Genomic DNA, 22,549 nt, shown 5'->3' on the forward strand with positions numbered 1-22,549 from the left:
TTTTTTTTTTTTTTTTTTTAATGTAAATTTCGTTTAGGTAATCATTGGAGCAAATAGTTTGTGTTTCTGCCTGAGTCGTATGTGTTCTTGCAGTAGCTGCAGTTAGTAATTGTTCTTTTATTTTTCTTTTTTAATTTTTGAAACTTCACCAGAAGAATGGGTAGAGAACTATGGTGGTGGTTTATTTGATAACTCTTGATAAATCGCTTTTTTCAGTCGTTTTATGTTAGTTTATTTGTTTGGGATCTTGAGATTACTTCATTTGTTTATTATTAGATCTGAAACATGTTCTGATCTTATATTTTATAATGAAGATGTAAGCATCGTGATTTAATTTTCAATGTTGCAGAAGATGCTCTATTTGATGCATCACAGTATGCATTTTTTGGCAAGGATATGGAGGAGGTTGAATTGGGAGGATTAGAAGATGAAGAGGATGATACTCTTGCTGCTGGGATTGACGAGGAGGAGTTTTTGTTTGATAAAGAGGTACCTGTTATTTCCTTTGTTCTAGACACTTTTGTACCTCTTTTTTAGCCAGATGCACTTGTTTTCATTTTAAAAAACGTCGGTACGTGTATGTTGTTGAGGTTATTGCACAAGTCACATTTGGGCCACTGTACTTTTTTCTTGCTCTGTAGAAAATGTGCCATTTTATATTAAGGGCTAGCACAACTGTTGGGTTATCATTTTGAATATATAAGTGCTATATTGCTTTAACTAACTCCCTTTCTATGGTTTGCAGAGTGAGGATTTTAGACCTCCATCTGATATTGATGATCTTGTTTCTTCATTTGAAAAGGTTAGAAATATAAAAGTCTCTACTTATTCTTGTTTAGAACTTAGAAGTAACTCCCTAATTTGATTGTGTTTCTATGTTTGTTTTCAAATTTGGATCTGTATCTTCCTCCATATCTAAAAAAATGAGATTGTAATGCTTTCCTATGTATATTTGCTTCTCCATAAGTAATTTTCTATCAATAAAATCATTTGATTTTTATAATTTGTGTTCTCGTTGAGCTAGACCAATAGTTTTATTAATTTAGAGAGGTGTAAATACCATCATTCTTCTGTATTCATTTAATCATCCATGTAACTATTAACAAGCAATAATTTTATTAGTTATAATTCTTATTTCCAATCCAAACATAGCTCATCGACGAAGACACCTATTACCCTCCTTGAGAGAAAAAGTTAATCACCCCAGACCTTGTTGTACTAAATAAAAAAGGCTTATCATTGATAATTTATTATTTCTGTCTCAAATTATCAAAGCATGGAGTCTGGACTCTCAGTTGCCATCTAAGATGAAAAAAATTTAAGAGTTCAGTTTGGAATTTCAAATCAGGCTTTTTTCCAGTGATTTACTACCAGGGTTGTTTTTTATGTTGGAGGAACATAATTAATGGCTTGCATTTTCCTACAAATACATCTTGTAGAAATTCTGAAGAAATCCGTTAAGGAGAAAACTAAGAAGACCAATTTTGCTTATGATATGTCCACGTTGAACAACTAAAGAGAGAATTGTTTTAGCTGAAGTTGCTAGTTGCCTTTTCTTTTCCTTCAATTGGGCATTTTTTAAACTCCTTTGCATGACTTTGTTTCTCTATTGTCATCTATATTTGATTACTATTTTGTGTTATTTCAGTTAAACGACATTGGAAGTGGGCCAAGGGGAGTTATTGGAGGCGGATTATTGAGAGAAAGTGAGTTTTGTCTATCTACTGGCTGTGATGTTAAAATAGTACTTGGGTACTCATACTTAAAAGTACTAGTTTTTTTGTCTAGATAGTCTAGTAACATGGCTTTATGCTGCAGACAAACATGACTTGGTGCTCTAAACTACCTCCATTAGGAGCAGAGCCAGAAAATTTCACTGTGGCAAGATATATATATATAGTTTAAGTGGAAAATTAAAGATGGGTTTAAAATCTTTACTTTTTAATATAATTTTTAATTCAAGTTTACACTCCTTGTTCTTCTTCATCACAATTTACGATCTTTTTACTATCAGCATTGTGATCTTAATGTTAATTTTGAGCATTTGTAGATCAAATGCTGTTTTATTATGTCATAAATGTATGCAAGAGGTTAGCCATTTTCCATAGTTTTTCTCTTATTGCTATTCATGGTATTTGATTAATGCCAACTGGATATTTCATATTTATTCATGATTGTTATCATTGTGATGGTTGTCACTGTAGTTGACCGATTTCGTTTCTTTTCTTTTTGTTTTTCTCATCTACTCATCAGATAGTGAATGGGCATGTGAGGATGGTTTCCCTAATTGGATTGCCCAGCAAGGCTTCAATGTTGAAACCGCTCAGGAAGGCAAAAGATGGTCATCACATCCCCATCCTTCTTCCCTTGCTGAATCGACGTCTCTGTATAGGACATCATCATACCCTGATCAGCCACAGCCACAGCCACAACAATACCATCAACAGTTCTCTAGTGAGCCAATTTTGGTGCCAAAGTCTTCATACCCTTCAAGCGGAATATCTCCTCATGCTTCTCCCAACCAGCATCCAAGCCATCTAAATATGCCTTTTGTTCCTGGTGGACACCATGTATTATCGTTATCTCCATCAAATCTCACTCCTCCAAACTCTCAGATTGCCGGTTTTAATTCTGTATCACGGTTTGGAGGAAATATGCCACAACACAGTTCTGGCCCCTCTATTAATGGTGGACCATCGAGCCAATGGATGAACCAAACCGGCATGTTTCCTGGAGAACATGTCAGTCACCTAAGCAATTTATTGCCTCGCCAGTTATCCAATCAGAATGGATTTCCACAGTTACCACCACAGCAGCAGCAGCAGCAGCAGCAGCATAGGTTGCAGCATCCTGTTCAGCCTCCGTTTGTTGGCTCTCTACCAGGTTTACAGACCCATCTTTTCAATTCCCATTCGTCTTCAGGCCCACCTCACTTAATGAACAAGTTGGAAGCCATGCTTGGTCTACCAGATATGAGGGATCAAAGGCCTAGGTCTCAGAAAGGTAGACAGACTGCACATTATGCCCATCAGAGTTATGAGACTAATAATTTTAGGAGTGACTTTGGGTGGCCTTTCCGTAGATCCAAGTATATGAAAGCTTTTGAATTAGAGAATATCGTTAGAATCCAGCTTGCAGCGACACATAGTAATGATCCATATGTAGATGACTACTACCATCAGGCTTGTCTTGCAAGAAAATCTGCGGGTGCAAAGTTGAGGCATCATTTCTGTCCTAATCAACTAAGGGATCTTCCACCACATGCTCGTGCCAATAGTGAGCCACATGCTTTTCTTCAGGTTGAAGCACTTGGTAGGGTTCCATTTTCATCAATTCGTAGACCTCGCCCTCTTCTTGAAGTTGATCCTCCGAGTTCAACTGTTGGTGGAAGCAATGATCAAAAAGTTCCTGAGAAGCCCCTTGAACAGGAGCCTATGTTGGCAGCTAGGGTTACAATTGAGGATGGTCAATGTCTACTCCTTGATGTGGATGATATCGATCGTTTCCTGCAGTTCAATCAGTTCCAAGATGGTGGTGCTCAGTTAAGAAGACGTCGCCAGGTCCTGTTGGAAGGACTGGCAGCATCATTTCATATAGTTGATCCACTCAGTAAAGACGGTCATGCGGTTGGGCTGGCTCCAAAGGATGATTTCGTTTTCTTGAGGTTAGTTTCTCTTCCCAAGGGTCGAAAACTTCTAGGTAAGTACCTTCAGTTGCTTGTGCCAGGAGGCGAGCTTATGCGAACAGTTTGTATGGCTATTTTTCGTCACTTGAGATTCTTGTTTGGAAGTCCTGATCCTGCAGCAGCTGATTCTGTTAATGATCTCGCAAAAATTGTTTCATCGCGAACCCATAGTATGGATCTTGGAGCTCTGAGTGCATGTCTTGCTGCTGTAGTTTGTTCCTCAGAGCAACCTCCACTTCGCCCTCTAGGGACCCCTGCTGGAGATGGGGCGTCCTTGATTTTGAAATCTGTTCTTGAGAGGGCTACGGAGCTCCTAACCGATCGTCATGCTGCAAGTAATTACAACATTACTCATCGAGCTCTTTGGCAGGCTTCTTTCGATGAATTCTTTGGCATTCTCACAAAGTATTGTGTGAACAAGTATGATAGTATCATGCAATCACTACTCCGACAATCTCCACAGAATGCAGCATCTGCTGTCTCAGATGCAGCCGCTGCCATTAGTCAAGAAATGCCAGTTGAAGTATTACGAGCAAGTCTTCCCCACACCGACGAGCACCAGAGAAAGGTGTTGATAGATTTTGCCCAACGCTCAATGTCTGTTGGTGGATTCAACAACAGTTCTCGCAACAATTTTGATTCCTTGTGATCAGACCAAGGAGCAAGTACATGGCCCATTATCCATAGTTACCAATGAAGGAGCCTTCAGAATAATCTCATCATCACATATGGAAGGACAAACAAACAAACCCCTTCATTTTGAGGTCTCTCTATAGCTCCCTTGCAAATTTTCATCTTTAGTACAGTGGGTAGAAGGGGGGGAGTGCAAAAAAAATGATTCTACTCGTACAACTATTCTCTTTTATGTTCTTTACTTTTGAAACATTTAAGTTTCTGATTTGGTTACGACACTCATAAGCAACACCACTGTTACATTGGGGTTAGTTTTCGAGGTTCATCGGGTTCGATAGTGGGAGAGCTTTAGATAGAATATGCTCTTGAAACAACGGGGAGTTATCCAGATGATAATGATATGGGTATTAGAATGTACAGGGTTGGCCTCAGACCAATTTCATATATTCCTTCACTATTGATACCCGAGAGGGGATGGGATGGTTTTTTTGGGTATAATTCATATCTACCTATGCTTGTAATAAGGTGTTTATGTTTTAGTTCAGTGCACACACGAGAGAAAGAGGGAAAAAAAAGGGGTATTGGGCGATAGTTGTTGTTTTGAATATGGAATTGGACGTTGGCTGTTTGTAGGCCTAAAAAGCCCCCAAGAAAAGAGGGGTTGATAGAGAGAGAGATCTAATGGGGAACATTTTCAGTTTGTTTTTGTTGTTATTGTCATTTGTATTTTACTAAAATTGCACGTTGTGTTTGTATCTTCCTATGATGATTAGATGAAAGGCAATATAAGACCTGTTCGTGCAAGGAAAGCTTTGTTCTGTTCTGTTCTGTTTAGGTGATTCCCTTTCTTTTGCTTGCTTTCTACGATTGAAAGATAGATTTGTGATATTATGATTGATTGATTGATTGCAGGTTTTAGGTGTGTGTTTTTAATCCAACTATATTTCTAATGTTCAATCCAAAGCTTGTTCTCTGCCAAATTCTTGAAATTTTAAATGTTTTTTGCTCACTCATCTGAATCTGCATAGCTATAAACTGATATCCAGCTAGCCCAAGTTGAAATGATGCAACTTAATTGAGCTTGATTATCAAGAGTAAGCAGTGTTACTTATCAAGAGCTCGATCGAGTATAGTTGTTTGTAACGACTCAGATCCACCACTAGCAGATATTGTCCTCTTTGGGCTTTCCCCTTCGGGTTTCCCCTCAAGGCTTTAAAACGCGTATGCTAGGGGAAAGTTTCCACACCCTTATATATTGTGATTTGTTTTCCTCCTCAACCAATGTGGGACATCACAATTCACTCTCCTTCGGGGCCCAGCGTCCTCGCTGTCACTCTTTTCTTTCTCTAATCGATGTGAGACCACCCCCAAATCCACCTTCCTTTGGGGCTCAGCGTCCTTACTGGCACACCGCCTCGTGTCTACCCCCTTCGGAGAACAGCGAGAAGGCTGACACATCGTTTGGTGACTGGCTCTGATACCATTTGTAACGTTCCAAGCCCACCGCTAGCAGATATTGTTCTCTTTGGCCTTTCCATTTCGGGCTTCCCCTCAAGGCTTTAAAACGCGTCTGTGAAATTGGAAACTATGGCGAGAGTGGTTCGACTCGAGACCGAAAAGTATGGCGAGAGTGGTTCGACTCGAGCCCGAAAAGTATGGCGAGAGTGGTTCGACTCGAGCCCGAAAAGTATGGCGAGAGTGGTTCGACTCGAGGCCGAAATGGTAATTGTGGTTGGATTCAAAAAGTAGCTCAGCTTGAAAGTGTGAATGGATTATGAAATTCCATGGTATTTGAGAGAGACAGTAAATAAAAGTGGCTGTGATTTTGTATTAGAGACTATTTCCACAACTCGGTTCGCAAACGAGATCAAATCACACAAACCAAATGCAAAACTCTCAAACGCGCACCAAAATTTGAGGAAGCAAAAAGAAAACAGAATTTCGAACTACAGAAGCATCTATCCACAATCGCACCGATCCGATTCAACCTAAACGACGGCCGGCTGAAGGATCTGCAGTATCGCATCCTGTTCCGCCTTCGCTAGTAGTATCGCCTCGCCGCAACTGATTGGTAATCGATTCAGTAGCGGCAGCGGATGAACGTCCGGCAGAACGATCTTGAGAAATGTTTTGCGCACTAGAAAAAAGATCGACAGTCTCCGCGTCCGCAATTTTCCCCGATTCGAGCGGCGTGCCGTGCTTGTAAGCGACTCTTAGTGATTCGTCTTCTGATAACTTCGCTTGAGCGGCGCCGTACGTGATATCATCCTTGCTCTTCGCCATTGTTACTGCGCTCAACTCTCTCTCTCTCTCTCGATCTTGTGCTTCCTATTCGGTTTTCGAATTGCATATAAGGCGAAGTTGAAATGGTGACACGCATCAGAGCGGCCGCTGAGAGATCGACAGGTAAGTTTCTTTCCGATGACTCGGTGGCTTCGTGTCTCTCTCAAATCTTTTCTCAAATCTTTTTTGAAATTCAAATTTCTGATCTCTAATCCATGATAAAATTTGATTGCGAATATCATATTTGCGAGCTCAATCATCAAATTGCGAGATCCATTATGAGTTGGATTAACGACCTCCATTTAACAAATATTGTCCTATCTGAGCTTTCCTTTAAGGCTTATATTGTTTTCTTTTGAGCTTCCCTTGAAGGCTTTAAAATGTGGAGACATCACCCTTCCTGAGCCCAGTGTCCTCGTTGACACTCCTTCCTTTCTCTAATTGATGTAGGACCGCCACCAAATCCACCTCCTTTTGGGGCCAGCGTCCTTACTGACACATCGCCTCATGTCTACTCCTTTGGGGAACAGCCTACTCGCTAGCTCATAGTCTAGTGTTTGACTTTGATACCATTTGTAACAACCCAGCAGATATTGTTCTTTTTGAGCTCTCCCTTTCGGCCGTCCCCTCAAAGCTTTAAAACACGTCTGCTAAGGAAAGGTTTCCATACTTTTGGTGTTTTGTTCTCTTCCCAGCAAATGTGAGACATCATAGTTATAGACTCATAGTGACTATTTTTCAAAGAACGACCTATCATATTTAGTTAGGTTTTAAAACGAAGATCAAGGGTAGGGAAACACAACATAACATCATTTTGTTTAAATATGTTGATTTTTATGGAATTATACATTTATTGTACAATTATTAAAAATAAAACATATAATTTTTAACATTTTTACATCATTTTCTTAACAAATATGAAGTGAGAGGGAAAATTTGAGCTTAAAGAAAGAAGCGCGTGTTCGTCACGCAAGAAAGCACGCGTGGGATTTAGAGACAATCAAAGCCTTCAATAACGAGATGTGGAGGGGACTGGTCTAGAGAGGAGCCAGGAAAACCTGCGTAAAAGAAGAAGGGATAATCCATTTTGGATCCCTAACTAAATACTGGAATTTCAGCTCTTCAAGATTCAGTGCGTTTTGGAGACGAAGAGAAGAATTGCCTCTGTGATTGATTTCTAATTCCAGTGTATGTTCATAATTCCTTTCTCTACCAAATTTCACTTCGAAAACGAAGAGGATTGATTGAATTTCGTACTTGCAATCTCTGCTTTTCCTTTCATTTTTGTTCGTTCTGAAAAATCCTGAATTCTACCAAGTTTTTTAGACGATTGAAGAAGAGATACTAGATCTTAGAATACGTTATTGATTAATTTGATTTCAGAGTTTTGGTTCTGGTTTTAAATGCTAAGAAAGAAGGAGGATTTTGGGAGCGATTACTGTGAAGAATTAGGGTTTTAGTTTACTGAGTTTCAATGGCGACTCTGCTGAATACAGTGTCTCCAATTACAAATCCATCTCCAGAAACCACAAGAAGAGGATATGGTTTCTTCTCCCATATCCCAAATCTTCACAAGCTTTCACTTAGCAAGGGATTTTCTAAAGTTTTAGCATCGACGCAGGTTACCATTTCTCCTAAGGACACCATTTTCACACTGCCAAACTGGAGGATTGGGAAGGGCGATCAAAAGAATAGAGAACATAGACTTAATGATGCTTTTTTGAATTTAGAGTACTTGGTAGGGAAGGGCCAAAAGCCCGATGTGTTTCAAGCGACTCAGCTTTTGTATGATCTTTGCAAGGCCAGTAAGCTTAGAAGAGCTATTAAGGTAATGGAGATGATGATTGGCTCTGGAATCATTCCAGATGCTTCTTCTTATACCTTTTTGGTAAGTTCTTTGTGTAAAAGAGGGAATGTTGGTTATGCAATGCAATTAGTGGACAAAATGGAGGAATATGGTTATCCTACGAACACTGTTACTTATAATTCTCTTGTGAGAGGTCTTTGTATGCATGGGAATTTGACTCACAGCTTGCAACTTTTAGACAGATTAATCCAGAAGGGGCTTGTCCCAAATGCATATACATACTCTTTTTTGCTTGAAGCTGCATACAAGGAACGAGGAGCGGATGAAGCTGTTAAGCTTTTGGATGAGATCATTGCCAAGGGTGGGAAGCCTAATTTGGTTAGCTACAATGTTTTATTAACTGGGTTGTGTAAAGAAGGTAGGACAGATGATGCCATCCAGTTATTTAGAGAATTGCCTTCAAAGGGATTCAATCCAAATGTTGTCAGTTATAATATCTTGCTAAGGAGTCTATGCTATGAAGGGAGATGGGAGGAGGCAAATGTGCTTCTAGCTGAAATGGACGGTGATGATCGTGCCCCTTCGGCTGTCACTTACAATACATTGATTGGTTCGCTTGCCTTTCATGGCCGAACGGAACATGCCCTTGAGGTTTTGGAAGAGATGATTAGAGCACGGTTCAAGCCCACGGCTTCAAGTTACAACCCGATAATTGCTCGTCTTTGTAGAGATAAGAAAGTAGATCTTGTTGTGAAATGTTTGGACCAAATGATCTATAGGCATTGTAATCCCAATGAAGGAACTTACAATGCCATTGCTACACTTTGTGAAGTGGGAATGGTTCAAGAGGCATTCTCCATCCTCCAAAGTTTGGGCAACAAGCAACATTACTCTACTCAAGAATTCTATAAATCTGTTATTACGAGCTTGTGTCGAAAGGGAAACACATATTCAGCATTCCAACTTCTCTATGAAATGACGAAGTACGGGTTTACTCCCGATTCTTTTGCCTATTCGTCTTTGATCCGGGGGTTATGCATGGAGGGCATGCTTGATGAGGCAATTGAAATATTCAGTGTAATGGAGGAAAATAACTATAAGCCTGATACTGAAAATTACAATTCTCTCATTTTTGGTTGTTGCAAATCTCGAAGAACCGATTTGGCCTTGGAGGTTTTTGAATCAATGGTCAATAAAGGTTACCTGCCCAATGAAACAACATATACCACGCTCGTGGAAGGGATCGTCCACGAGAAACAGACAGATCTAGCAACCAAAGTACTGAGGGAGTTGCAACTCAAGGATGTTATAAGTCAAAGCACAGTGGAAAGACTTGTTATGCAGTATGACCTAAATGAATTACCATTGTGATAGTTTCAGATGACTTGCTAGAGCAACAACAAACATTGCTGAAAGTTCATCAACAAGACAACAAAGTACTTTCTGGTATGACCCCCCCAAAAAAATTCCACATTTATGAAATGCAATATGTTCTTTCAGCTTTTTACTTTGTCTTAGAACTGGAAGCCTGTGAATCTGTACAAGATGATACTGCTTTTTTTGAGTTGCATAATTTTCAACTGATTACATGTTTTTGTTGATTAGGCTGCTTTTGTGTACATAAAATGACTCCAGTTAATTCGTTTATTCTCATTCGTTTTTTTCTTTGCCCTACTGTGGGCCAATCCGTTCGTACGTATATTATCGTAGTTGAAGGAAGATCTTTAAGCCAATGTTCTGGTTCCCATCACTATCTTACTGAGTTTTTTACTTCTCTAGATCTTGTCTTTAATGAAGCTGTTTTGCAGGATGTTAAATCTGAAGATGAAAGAGTGAGGGAAGGGAAGAATCTAAGCTTGTGATAAATAGGACTATAAGACATTTTAGTCTTTTCCATAATTAGTTGCATCTCTGATGATAAGCATACTCTAGGTGTTCAAAATTTCAAACCCAAATAGTAAATGCCTTTGGTGAAACATGACCAAAATAGCCTGCAAATCCCCCAACTTTTCCTCCTCTTACTGCCTTGTGAGAAGATCTTAGAAGAGAATTTAACATTAGCTCACAGTAAGCTACAAGTCCAGCAAAAGATTAGTGGGAAGGAAGGTGAATTCAGGTATTTGAAAGAAAGAAAGAAAGAAAGACATTTAGCTAGAAACTTATGAGCTACCAAGTGCGACTTTCTCCCGTGTAGCTCCGTACGAATCTTATCTAGGTCAATCGATAAAATGGCAATGACAAGAGGTACGTACGGTAGGGTAGGGGAATGTTGATTTCTGATTTCTAGATAAGCATAGTTCAAAATCAAAATCAAGTGTTTCAAGTCAAGATGAAAGATGAATTCTCGCATATTCAATCTTTCTTCTTCATCTCTATCTTGTAGCCTGTCCCGTCTCATCGCTTACGGTTCTTATATTACATTGAAATATAATCGATAAAGTCATCTAGAAAAACAATAACTCACCCTCGCATAATAGGTACACGACCAAATGTAATTATTAATGACTCAAATAATGTGTAATGACTCAAATAATGTTCGAGAGACAGCAATCTTTTTCTTTGTTAGAGTTTGTTCAAAATTCTTGATCTTCTCAAACGCCATTTATCTTCTCGAACATCACTATCAACACAAATTGTGGGTGGTTTAAGATTCTTTTCTCATGCATATGTCAAGTCTAGACATTTGTTAGGGTTCAACATACAAAACGCCTGATCTTTCTTAGTGCCAAGCCTGTTAATGTGGTCGGTACACTACTTCCCAGTTGAGCCATTTGGTAGGGTATCACTTGGATAAACAACATTCAACTCCCTGACCGCACTCTATGATCCTCTCAACAGTCGATAAAGCTATTTTCCTCTCACTTCTTTCACTCAGTTTCGCAGCTTCGCCCCTCTCCTCTATATGTAATTAAGTGTAATGCCAAACTGATCAGCTAAGAGAATCCCTCTCTCCCAAGAGAGGGTTGAGTGCTCAGTTGCATTGTCTTTGCAGTGAGCAGCACCTCTGCTACCAATGGCTGCTAACTCTTCTTAGAATAACGGTGTCCCTTTAACAACTCAATTATAATACTCATAATACTCAACCCATCAGACTGAGCAAAATAACATTTTAAGAGTAAGCTAGCTGGATCTTTCTAACTGAGGAATCCCTCCTATGTCCGCAGGTAAAATATTCAGCAGATACCAAGCCAAATTAAGCTTAACTATTGAAAATTTCTGAAACCGAGTTCAAGAAAAGCATTAAATGCATGCATAATATATGTCATAACACACATCTTAAACGGAAAACAAGTCAAGTTATAGAAGTTTATCCAAAGTAATAAAAACCACAGGAAATGGTGCAAAACTATCTTCGTAAGAACACTACTACAACCTCCACGACTTCAAGCAGTTCATGCTCGACAGCAATGGAGACCATAAACAGTCTCAGGAGAAAGCTTGATCATTTTCCAGATATCTGCCAACTACTTCGACCTCTGTCTCATCTTTCGGCGCTTTCTCTTAAGCCTCCTCATACGCTTCTTCTTCCACTGGCATTCAGAACCACCCCCAAAAAGACATAAGTAAGAATTCTTTTAGACTCGAGACAAGAAAAAGAAGAATGCAAAGAATCAAAGAAGAATTCAGAACCAAAAAACTATAAACCTCAATTTCCACGCAATGGTTGGTGATAACAATGAATGTTATTCCAATATATAAGCCTCGAGTTGAAAGCAAAAGGAAAAAAAATGTATATAAATCAATCCCAACAAAGTAAACAAAATGTTAAGCAAAAAACTAGGGGGCCCAAAAGTTTTTGGCGTTTGAATGCACTACTCCCACCCCACCCACGAGTGAAAAAATAGTTTTTAAAAGCTTGTTTTTGTTTTTGGAATTTGACTATGAATTCAAGAAAGATAAATATCATTGTGAGGTAATTATCAAAAACTGATGAACTTATGAAAAAGATTATCGAACGGTGCTTGAAAAGTAAGCTCTCAACACTGAAATGCTACACAACTTCGTCGCTTCAAAGACTTCTAAATACTATTTAGATAATCTAATACCTTTTTACTTCACAATCTTTGTGATGTCCCACATTGGTTGGGGGAGGAGAACAAAACACCTTATAAGATTGTGGAAACCTTCCCCTAGCATACAAGTTTTAAAGCCTTAAGGGGAAGCCCAAAGAGACAATATCTGCTAGCGGTGGGCTTGGGCTAGAGTCGTTACAAATGGTATCAGAGCCAGACACCTGACGATGTGCCAGCCTTCTCACTATTCCCAAAGGGGGTAGACACGAGGTGATGTGCCACAGTCGGGGTCCCACATCGATTGGAGAAAGGAACGAGTTCCAGCGAGGACGTTGGGCCTTGAAGGGGGGTTGATTGTGATGTCCCATGTTGGTTGGGGAGGAGAACAAAACATTTTATAAGGTTGTGGAAACTTTCTCCTAACATGCTAGTTTTAAAGCTGAGGGGAAGCCAAAGCTCAAAAGAACACAATATCTGTCTGCTAGCAGTGAGCTTGGGTCAGGGTCGTTACCATCTTAATCTTGGTCAGGAATACTAAACCTACAACACTATTCCGGCCTCGAGTGGATAACATACCCCTATGATTCTACCGAGAGGTTTACACTGAAAATTAATAGAACTAACGATAACGTTTGATCAAATAAAAAAAACAGAAAAAAAAAACAAAACAGTAAGAAATCCCAGCCGGTATGCGAACAATGACAAGTAACTTAAGATTCAGGATCATGGAAGGAACAAACACAAATAGGAAAGTACATCCAAGGATAATAGCAAAAAACCCTAATCCCGTTTCCAAAGTTATAAACCCTAAGAACATTAGTTGCCGACTCGCAAAGAGTGAGAATCACGAACACAGCTAGGAAAATGCATCCAGTTATCAAACCTGACAAAACTTCGATCACACTTTCCGACTCCAATCGAGGCAAAAACAACTAAATCCTCAAAGCATACACAAAAAAAAAATGAGAAAAATGAAAGAATAGGAAACAGTGATAACGAAAGATGAAGAAAATTAGGAAGATGAACCTTGGCTCTCATTGTCGATGGAGAACAGACTCGAACTTTGTCTCAGAAAAACAGTGGCAGGTCGATCTTTATCCTCTCTTCGTCGATGAATTGTATGAACTGAAACGATAAACTTGTAGGCACCTTTCTCATTTATAGTGGCGATCAGAACCCTAAACCTCACTAGTGGAGGTCGACCGAGTCAGAAGGTTATTTTAGTCTTTTCGAAAACAATTTTTTTTTTTAATTTATTGGATTAAGAATATATGTACTTCGAAAACTAAAACTATATGATATAAATTAGATTTAAAATGTTGTTTTTCACGCAAATGAGTAAGAAATTCAATATTAAGTATAAGAGGTTATGGAATTTTATATTTAAATCGTAAGAAAATTAGATTAAATACCTAATTGAAAATTTATCAAATTAATTTTATATTAAAAAAATTAATGGTAATTAAAAAAATTAATGAAAAAAACCATGGTTGTCAATTATCATCTCAAAACAACAGGGGTCAAGGTCAACAAGTGAGACAATGGGAGATAAGTTTCATCAGGGTCAAGGTCAGCAAGTGAGACGATGGGGGATAAGTTTCATGGTCGAGAGGAAAACAGCCCAGATCACCAGCTAAGGCCCCTAAATGACCGCTCAGTGATAAAGGAGGTAGGAGTGCAGAGATAGCCAAGAGGTTTGCCTAGAAGCAGCCATCCTTGAAAGAGTGCGTAATAGCTCACTGATTGAGCGCTCTTGTGCCGAACGGGACTAACCGATCTGCATAAACTTGGTATTTCTAATAAAGTTTTTTTTAATCAACTAAAATAGGAAATGGGAATTTTTTTTCAACTGATAGCCTGAATACACTTAAGCTGATCTCACAAGACAACCGTGTAGTATAACTCTACGACATTAGATTATCAAGAAAACTCGTGTAACCATCGTAGCTTAAAATTATTTCATTTAAATCACTTTATTATGACTCGATCATTTGAAAATTCTTATTTTAATAAACTCTCTTAAAAACAAAACAGAACACAGCAACTTACAGGTTAAAATAATCTGCAAGAACCACCTGATTTCAGAAACAGGACTCATACTCACAAATAGTTTTTCTATCACAGTATTTCCAAGCATAGTAGTCAAAATGAATACACAAAAGGGACAGCAGATACGTACAATCATCATAATATCTGAGAGATCCGAGTCCCAATTTGTATCAATTAAACAAATAGTTGGAATTCCCGACTTGATCAACCATTATGAGGTTGCGAGGAACTTTGAGAGGAACGAATATCTGTAGAGAACAGGCATATTTTAGTGACAATGATACAAGGAAATAAATAATAAATATATTGCAATGTTAACGCATAGACAATCAGCCAAATGAGCCACAAAATGAATGCCTACTCCCCCCACTGGTTGTGGACGACTGTCAATCAGAAAACAAGCAATTCGTCTATAAAGTGAGGATCCAAATTATGAGACACCAATCTGAAGGAGCACTTTTCATTCTAGGGTAATCCGTGCGAGCTGTGCCAATGAAGCTAGAACTTATATCACACAACGTAATGAGATGAGAAGCGAAGTAATGAGATGAGAAGGGAAGGGAAGGTGTAATAGCCCAAGCCCACCACTAGCAGATATTATCCTTTTTGAGCTTTCTCTTATAGGCTTTCCCTCAAAGTTTTTAAAACGTGTCCGCTAAAGAGAGGTTTCCACACTCTTATAAAGGGTGTTTCGTTCTCCTCCCCAACCGATATGGGATCTCACAATCCACCCCCCTTCAGGGCCCAGCGTCCTCGCTGACACTCGTTCCCTTCTCCAACCGATGTGGGACCCTCCCAATCCACCCCCTTCTCCAATCAAGGCCCAACGTCCTTGCTGGCACACCGCTTCATGTCCACCCCTTCAAGAAAAGAAAAGAGAGAAGAGAGAATATATATATATATATATAGTTACGATCATGGTAGTCATCTACCTAGCATTTAACATCTTAAGAGTTTCCTTGGCAACCAAGTGTAGTACGGTCAGATGGTTGTGCCATGAGATTAGTCAAGATACACGCAAGGTGACCCAGACACACAAATACAAAGGCACTGATATTCTAGTAGAGTAATATCTCTTAAATAGTCCACTAGGACCTTAAGTATCTCGTGACATTATGGGAGTTCATACATAAAACTTCCATTTGGAGTCACTTCAAAATTTTACTTCATTCTTCATATACAGCATTTTAAAAATGTAAATACCATATTTCCTCGACTAAGTTCCAAAATCAATCTTTTTCCCCATTGTCAAACCCTACTGCCCTCCACCAGTCAACTTCCATCTGTTTTGGTGCTACTCCCTATTTCTCTCTCTCTCTCTCTCTTCTTCCGTCTCCAGAGCTTCAGAGAGAGGGACAAGAGAAAGGTTGTCAGACTGTGAGAGATAATAGCACAGGCAGGGGACAGACAAGTACATTCAAGAAAGGATAAGGTAGAAAGCACTACAAGTATTTTTACTTCAGCTATTATGGAAATTACCCGGGGGTGAATATATGTGAAATTTCAACATCCTACGTACTTGTTTCTTGTTCCCAGAAGAAAACCTACATACATAGATATTCGAATGTCTGGAAACTAAAGGAAATTCAATTACAAAAACTTACTTATAATAAGTGAATTTTATTACAGCATCTCATGGAAAGTATGTGTCATCAACATTTGAAAAAAGAAGCACAATAAAGAAAGAAATCAAGTTGTCAAGATCAAGACTATTCTGTAAGGAAGCAAAATGATTTGTCCCATGGATGCATCACCAAATGCAATTCAGAAAGCAAAACAAAATCATGATTTATGACCTCAGAGGCATGGCTTTAAAAAAATCATGGCACTATGTTTGAACGAGAGAATAGATTCTTAGCCTAGAATTTTCAAAAACTAAAACGTTGGTCTCATTCAACGAAGAAACATGCCAGAATTGGTGGGCAGAGCCACATTAGGTACAAATCCAAATGCATGTGTACAAAAAAAAAAAAAAAAAAATCATATGATATTCGAATGAGGCACTGAGAGAAGGAACAGCTGAGGTTTTGCAATCGATACCTCAATTCCACCTCTTATTCAAAAGTAAAAGATCCTTATTTGTAGGTTTAAAATCGTCACTAAATCCTCTTTGTGCAACATGTTAAGGGGAAAGTTTTAAATCTTCCATAAGAAGTCACAACAGAGGTTTTCAAATGAATATATTGATTCCACACAGTTCAATAAATAATGTAGTGAAAAGTTGCGTATAAAATCTGACAATTAGGAGCTAACAAAAATAGCCCACATAACTGCAAAAAGAATTATATAGGGAATGCCAGGAACAAGGATCTTTATTGAAGTTTTGAGTTGCCCTTGGTTCTTCTTGTCATTATTTTATGGGAATAACACCTTTCCTTCTCCAATAGAATGGAGAGAATAAGGACCTTTATTGAACAAGCCTCGACAGCCAATGATATTATTCAATAAGTTTCCATTAAATTAAAAGCCATAAAAGACAACAAAATTGAGGCCCTTGAAGGGAGAAGTCAATCACCTGGTAAATTACTCATCGAGATCACCCGATCTATGTTATCTACTCTTCGTTGTACGGATCTTAAGATGGAATTTAGAGACAACACTCTCTTTCTTACACTAGAAATCCTCAAGGCATGCTGCATGATGAATGGAAAAGGAGCATCTTCAAGTAATTGATCCAGTTCTGTTAAAAGTTAAAATAATATCTTTTTATACCATTGAAAAAACCATGTAACTCAGAAGCTTCATTTTTGCATCTATGACAAGAAAAAAGGTAAATTATGAGAGAATATCATTTACCTATACACTTCCCCTGAACTATATTATTGGACAAAGGAAGAAATTCTATTTCATATGATAAAACTAATAAAACAAAGTAAATGTAATCATACCTGAAGTAAGTCGGTCAAGGGAAAATGAAAGCTGGCTTTGGCTTTTAAGAGTATCATCAGCTTTGGAGTCAAAATCCCTCATGATGTTCATAAGCATGGAAGAGAGCCCATTTGCTAGAGCATTAGAGTCTCCCAAATTCATATTTGCAATATCATTTTCTTCCTCGATATCACCATTTGGACTAATAGAAGGCTCCAATTCAGCAGAGACTTTGCTGTCCTTGTTGGCAGAATCATCGTGCACTTTCTCCAGACTGTGCATCCCTTGCAATTTCTGAAAGAGATCACCAAGTTCATTATTCACAGTGAAAATCGCCCATCTGTAAGTTCGTTAGCTACCAGTATAGTGCGTCAATAATGTGAGACAACAAAGATAAAATGAAAATAGCTTCCACGATTTCAGCATCTAATAAGTGTCTAGAAACACCATAAAGTTAAGATCGCAGCTACTACAATTGAAACGGAACTAATATGCAGTTTCAATCGCGAAATATTAAAGACCAGAACAGAAACTAGTCAATGCCGAGCAACAAACAATTACTCTGCTGTAATTTTGCCTCAAGAAAAGTGATCAATGAAGCAAGAAACTGACAATATTAAGAGATGTCTGGAAGAAGAAAAATCGACACCAAATGCTACGATAATATTGGAACAATTAACACAATGCACGACGAACGAAATGCTCGATTTCTGGAATTCTTGAACCGAGATCACTCGATTTTTTCAAAAACAAATTTGAGGCCGTAACTCCGTGATATGAAAAATTCCGCGAGATTAACCTCCATTGAAACTCAAACAAACAAACAAAAATGGAGTAATACAAGCATAGATTGAGAACCAAATTCCAGAGAGAAATCACATCAGAAGTACGGAAAAAGGAAACTGCCACCTACCGTAGTTCACAGTCTCGCCAAACTTCACGAACTGTTCGTCGTCGCCGGTGGAATCGTCGGAGATGGAGATCAGCCTCAAGATTCCAGGCCGGAAAGGTTAATTAAATATTAAAATAGCAACAATTTTAATCCTAAGATATTAATTTATTTTATTTTAATCTGAATAAATGCATGATTTCGAGGTAGCTGGGCCGGGCTTTCCATGCGGACGGTGTCCAGAACATACACATGGGCTAGGCCCATTATATTTTTCCTCTGACCAAAATACCCTTGTATTTAATTAATAAAATTACATTTTATTTTATTTTATTATTTAAGGCTCTTACAATTTCTATTAATTTATTATTGTATTTACAAGTGGGAAAAAAATAAATAAAATTCACGAAAAAGTAAAAAACAGAGATATTACACGCGAATAACACGTGACTCTTTATTGTTTTTTATTGTTAAATTAAAATAATTAACCTACGCCAAATTTTAAAATTTTGATTGGACAGAAATTGCAGCATTTTGTCCAATATAGACAAAACAATTATTAAATAAATAAAAAAACAAAATCTCATTTTATAAATATTTAAATCAGATTTTTTTTAATTATATATTTAATATTTTAATTATGTTGGATAGATTAAATTGTTTTATATATTTTAAAATTTAAATCTAATTATTTTAAATTTTGAGGACAAAGGTTAAAAAAAAATTATTAAAAAAGAAAAAGAAAAAAACCTAACACTGTGCGTATAAGTCGAGAAAACACGCTCCTCCTTCATTCTTCAGTTCACTCCAATCGCGCTGAATCTCGAGCTCTGCATGATCGCCGGTATCCATGGCTTCTGCGTGCGTCAACAACGTTGGAATACAGCCGGAGAATTTCCTCGACGGCTCACGTACCGCCTACACTTCTTATGGTTGGTTGAGCCCTCGCGCATCCTTCAGCCGCGAGTATCCAGACGACTCGTCTGCTAACCTCTCAGGCTTTAAGCTCAGTCCATCTGCCATTGCTGATACTCCTCAGACGAGTAAGCCGGCGATTTTAGGTACAGATCTAGAAGGTTCATCCAGTGATTTTGAGTTTAGGCTTGAAGATCCGGTTACTCTGATTCCTGCTGATGAGCTTTTCTTCGACGGAAAGCTTATGCCGCTGCAGATTTCATCGGTGAAATCGTCGGTTAAGAAACTCTCCTCGACGGAGATCGGTTTGCGGTCGCCTGATACAATGACGCCGCGTAGAGTAACGGAAATCGATGGTGCGGATCCGTACTCTTTCTCTCCTCGCGCTCCTAGATGCTCGAGTCGGTGGAGAGAGCTTCTAGGGCTAAAAAAGGCTACTCAGATGACTAACACATCCGCGAAGAACGAAAATCCGAAGACGGAGTTGTCTTCATCGAGCAATAGAATGAAATCTCTGAAGCAATTTCTTCACAGGAATTCGAAACTCGTGTCCTCCGAGTCCACAGATGCCCTATATCATCCGTTACTGAAGGATTTGGATTACGAATCAGTTTTCTTATCCTCTGCTCGCCTCTCTCTTTCTTCTTCATCATCTGGCCATTCGCACGAGGATCTCCCTAGACTCTCACTCGATTTCGATAAGCCATCAAAATTCAATCAAGAACACAAGAATCGGATAAATCTGGTGAAGACGAGAGTATCGCAATCAGAAGCGAAGAGAATAGGGCGGAGCCCGGTCCGTCGGACTCCAGGGGAATCAGGTAGAGTGAAGAGCAGAGAAGTATCCATGGATAGTCCTAGAATGAACTCCTCAGGGAAAATAGTGTTTCAGAGTCTAGAAAGGAGTTCGAGTAGTCCGAGTAGCTTCAATGGCGGACCGAGATTGAAGCACAACGGCATCGAGAGGTCATACTCCGCGAATGTGAGAGTTCCGCCGGTGTTAAACGTCCCGGTGAGCTCGCTGAGAGGTTCATCGAAATCATCGGGGTCGATGTTCGGGTTCAGCCAGCTGTTTTCCTCGCCACAGAAGAGGACCGAAGTGACTTGCGGCGGCGGTAAAGGCCAGACGAGGCAGCACTGCAGAAACCGGATCACTCGAACCTGACGGGAAATCGCCAGCGCAGATGAAGAATTTCCTATTTTGGAAGCAAAAATTTCCCAAGAATCCAAATTGGTAGGATAAAAAAACGTCACCGTTTTGAGGTCCATGTAAATATGTAATTTTGTGTATTTTTTTTTCCCCCCCTTTCAATTAACTTTAAATTGAATAGAAATGGCGTTTGAAAGACACGCGCAGAGTAAGAGCGTGAGCGAGGAAAGAACCTAAAAGAGTGGGAGCATGTTGAGATGCTGTCTCTTTCCATGAAGTCCAAAGTGGTGTCGTTTTGCCGATTTTAAACATGAAATGAATAATACTCTAGTAGGAAGGCGGTCAAGGGCAGGGGGCAGGGGCAGAGGCAGAGGCAGAGGCGGGCAGCTCTTACTTTTCATAATATAATATAATATTGTGTTTTTTTTTTCTCTCTCTTTTTAGGGTTTTGGCATCTTTTTAATTTTTTTTTTTTATGGAGTTTTGGAAATGATGCAAAAGTGTATTCAAATAGGGGCTACCCAGTGCCTGTCTGCTCTCAGTTGAATAGTCTCTTATGCCTCAGTCTGATCCAATGCAATTTTTGGTAGGGTATATATGATAGATTTTATACCATTTTTTCAAAACTTTGGCAATTTTGGCTCATATGTTGAATTTAAATTTTTATCGCTCTAAATAATTGACTTCAAATTTTACCAATTTCATTTCTATGTAAGATCAAACTTTGACCGTACGTGAGTTTGATCCAGAAACACTAAAACTTTCTAGTCAATTATATATCAACCCAAGAATTAAGTTTGATACGAGATTACCTTAAGATCAAAACTATTGTCATAAAGAACAAGTTATTGGCTCGAGAATCGAACGCTTGTAAAATAGTATGATCCATGTATTTTAATGTCATTGGTGTACAACTAAAAAACGTGAATTGCAAAATTTAAGAAGCTCTTTGTTAAATTCAGCTCATCCATTCTTTATAATTCAATAGTTAAATTGTAAATTTGATCTCTACGATTTAAAAATATTTAATAACCATTTATAAATTTACTGAGTGGATAAAATTAGTTATAAAAATTTAGTATAGTTGATGGACTAATTCTAAATTCTAAAACAAGAAACTACCTTTTAACTTTAGAATCTATAATTTAATATAATATTTTTATTTTAAATTACCCGTATTTAAATATTTTTTTTAAATTCTCTAGCCAAACGTTAGTAATAAATTTTTGAAAATAAATTACACAAGAGTCTGACGTGGATAGACTGACCGTACGGACATAAAATCTTATTAATTCATCATTTCTTTATTTGTGTGTATATATATATATATATATATATACACACGTACGTATATTAGTAAAATTAATGACTAACTCACATATTCGAGTCTGTATTATTAATAATAATAAATTAGAAGAAAAATGGTTAAATAACATTAAAAAATAATACTTCAACATAAATAATAATATTAATAAAAACATCAATCCGTTGTAATTTTAATTTAGAAGAAGAAGAAGCTACGTGGCGGCCATAGAAAAGAGGACGTACGAAGTAGTCTCTACTTGCGTAGGACTAGAAAATTTCCCAATTCATTCTATTGCCCCTCAAATTCACGACCGTCCGTCGTATTTTATTATTTATTTAAAAAATAATAATTTTTCGTAATCTAATAATAATAATAATATTATTATTATTATTTACACTGTGGAACTCCCTGGAACCATCTGACCCTGATGTGTCACTTCATCGAACCATTTATTTATTTATTTTTGTTTTTGTTTTGTATTTTTATTTGTCAGTTTATTTAATGAAGTAAACAGATAATTGGTGATGGGGACCTTATATAAATAAATAAATAAATATATATATATATATATATATATATATATATAATTCTTTTATTTATTTTTCCAGATTATGTGATGGTTTTTAATAGTGAATATTCATTAGAAATGAATTTATAATATATAGTTTTTTATTTTCTAATTTAAATTTTATTTCAAACTCTAAAATATTTTAATAAATCTAATAATATTTCTTTAAATCTCGAACTTCAATATTCTAATAGTCTTTCTCGCGTGCAAATATATTTATTTATTAGGTGTATATATAATAAATAAACGTCTTTATAATATTATTCTAATTCTGATGTATTATTCCAAAAATTGTAATATTATCTTTAACTAATAAAAAACATATTAGGATGAGACGAAAAGTCAACGTGTTTGAATTTTATTCTTTTGAATTTTGTCTATTC

The 22,549-nt window shown here is 37.8% G+C and overlaps 5 protein-coding genes and 2 long non-coding RNA genes across 9 annotated transcripts in view; 4 read left to right on the plus strand and 3 right to left on the minus strand.

Annotated features, from left to right (window-relative positions):
* The window catches only part of LOC111445957, a 6,481-nt gene extending 1,354 nt beyond the window's left edge, over positions 1-5,127 (plus strand). For both annotated transcript variants that reach the window (XM_023084519.1, XM_023084520.1), the window contains exons 2-5: positions 350-489; positions 746-802; positions 1,649-1,706; positions 2,254-5,127. In XM_023084519.1, coding sequence (XP_022940287.1) covers positions 350-489; positions 746-802; positions 1,649-1,706; positions 2,254-4,334 — 2,336 coding nt within the window. In that variant the 3' untranslated portion in view covers positions 4,335-5,127. The remainder of the gene's footprint in view (positions 1-349; positions 490-745; positions 803-1,648; positions 1,707-2,253) is intronic.
* A 1,132-nt stretch (positions 5,128-6,259) lies between these two features.
* Positions 6,260-6,626, minus strand: LOC111445841. The gene has a single exon (XM_023084355.1). The coding sequence runs from the start codon at positions 6,599-6,601 to the stop codon at positions 6,302-6,304; it is 300 nt and encodes a 99-aa protein (XP_022940123.1). The 5' UTR covers positions 6,602-6,626; the 3' UTR covers positions 6,260-6,301.
* A 285-nt stretch (positions 6,627-6,911) lies between these two features.
* LOC111445843 lies at positions 6,912-15,064 on the plus strand. Its single transcript, XR_002710928.1, has 3 exons — positions 6,912-7,149; positions 12,733-12,738; positions 15,045-15,064. It is a non-coding gene; the product is annotated as an uncharacterized LOC111445843 (long non-coding RNA).
* On the plus strand, positions 7,595-10,012 carry LOC111445837 (pentatricopeptide repeat-containing protein At1g79080, chloroplastic). The gene has a single exon (XM_023084349.1). The coding sequence runs from the start codon at positions 8,076-8,078 to the stop codon at positions 9,777-9,779; it is 1,704 nt and encodes a 567-aa protein (XP_022940117.1). The 5' UTR covers positions 7,595-8,075; the 3' UTR covers positions 9,780-10,012.
* LOC111445842 lies at positions 11,590-13,756 on the minus strand. Its single transcript, XR_002710927.1, has 2 exons — positions 13,448-13,756; positions 11,590-11,938 (listed from the first exon to the last, which is right to left on the minus strand). It is a non-coding gene; the product is annotated as an uncharacterized LOC111445842 (long non-coding RNA).
* LOC111445840 lies at positions 14,356-18,335 on the minus strand. 2 transcript variants are annotated; one of them, XM_023084354.1, is made up of 4 exons: positions 18,252-18,335; positions 17,359-17,632; positions 16,986-17,150; positions 14,356-14,718 (listed from the first exon to the last, which is right to left on the minus strand). In XM_023084354.1, the coding sequence occupies exons 2-4, from the start codon at positions 17,618-17,620 to the stop codon at positions 14,675-14,677; spliced, it is 471 nt and encodes a 156-aa protein (XP_022940122.1). In that variant the 5' UTR covers positions 17,621-17,632; positions 18,252-18,335; the 3' UTR covers positions 14,356-14,674. The 2 variants fall into 2 exon arrangements, with proteins under 2 accessions (XP_022940122.1, XP_022940121.1); XM_023084353.1 differs by lacking the exon at positions 14,356-14,718 and adding an exon at positions 15,312-15,811.
* Positions 18,336-18,977: 642 nt separating this feature from the next.
* Positions 18,978-20,856, plus strand: LOC111445838. The gene has a single exon (XM_023084350.1). It carries the CDS (start codon positions 19,078-19,080, stop codon positions 20,305-20,307), a length of 1,230 nt encoding a protein of 409 aa, XP_022940118.1. The 5' UTR covers positions 18,978-19,077; the 3' UTR covers positions 20,308-20,856.
* Positions 20,857-22,549: the final 1,693 nt, after the last annotated feature.

Source organism: Cucurbita moschata, unplaced genomic scaffold (assembly GCF_002738365.1).
Source record: "Cucurbita moschata cultivar Rifu unplaced genomic scaffold, Cmos_1.0 Cmo_Scf00008, whole genome shotgun sequence".
Classification (NCBI taxonomy): Eukaryota; Viridiplantae; Streptophyta; class Magnoliopsida; order Cucurbitales; family Cucurbitaceae; genus Cucurbita; species Cucurbita moschata.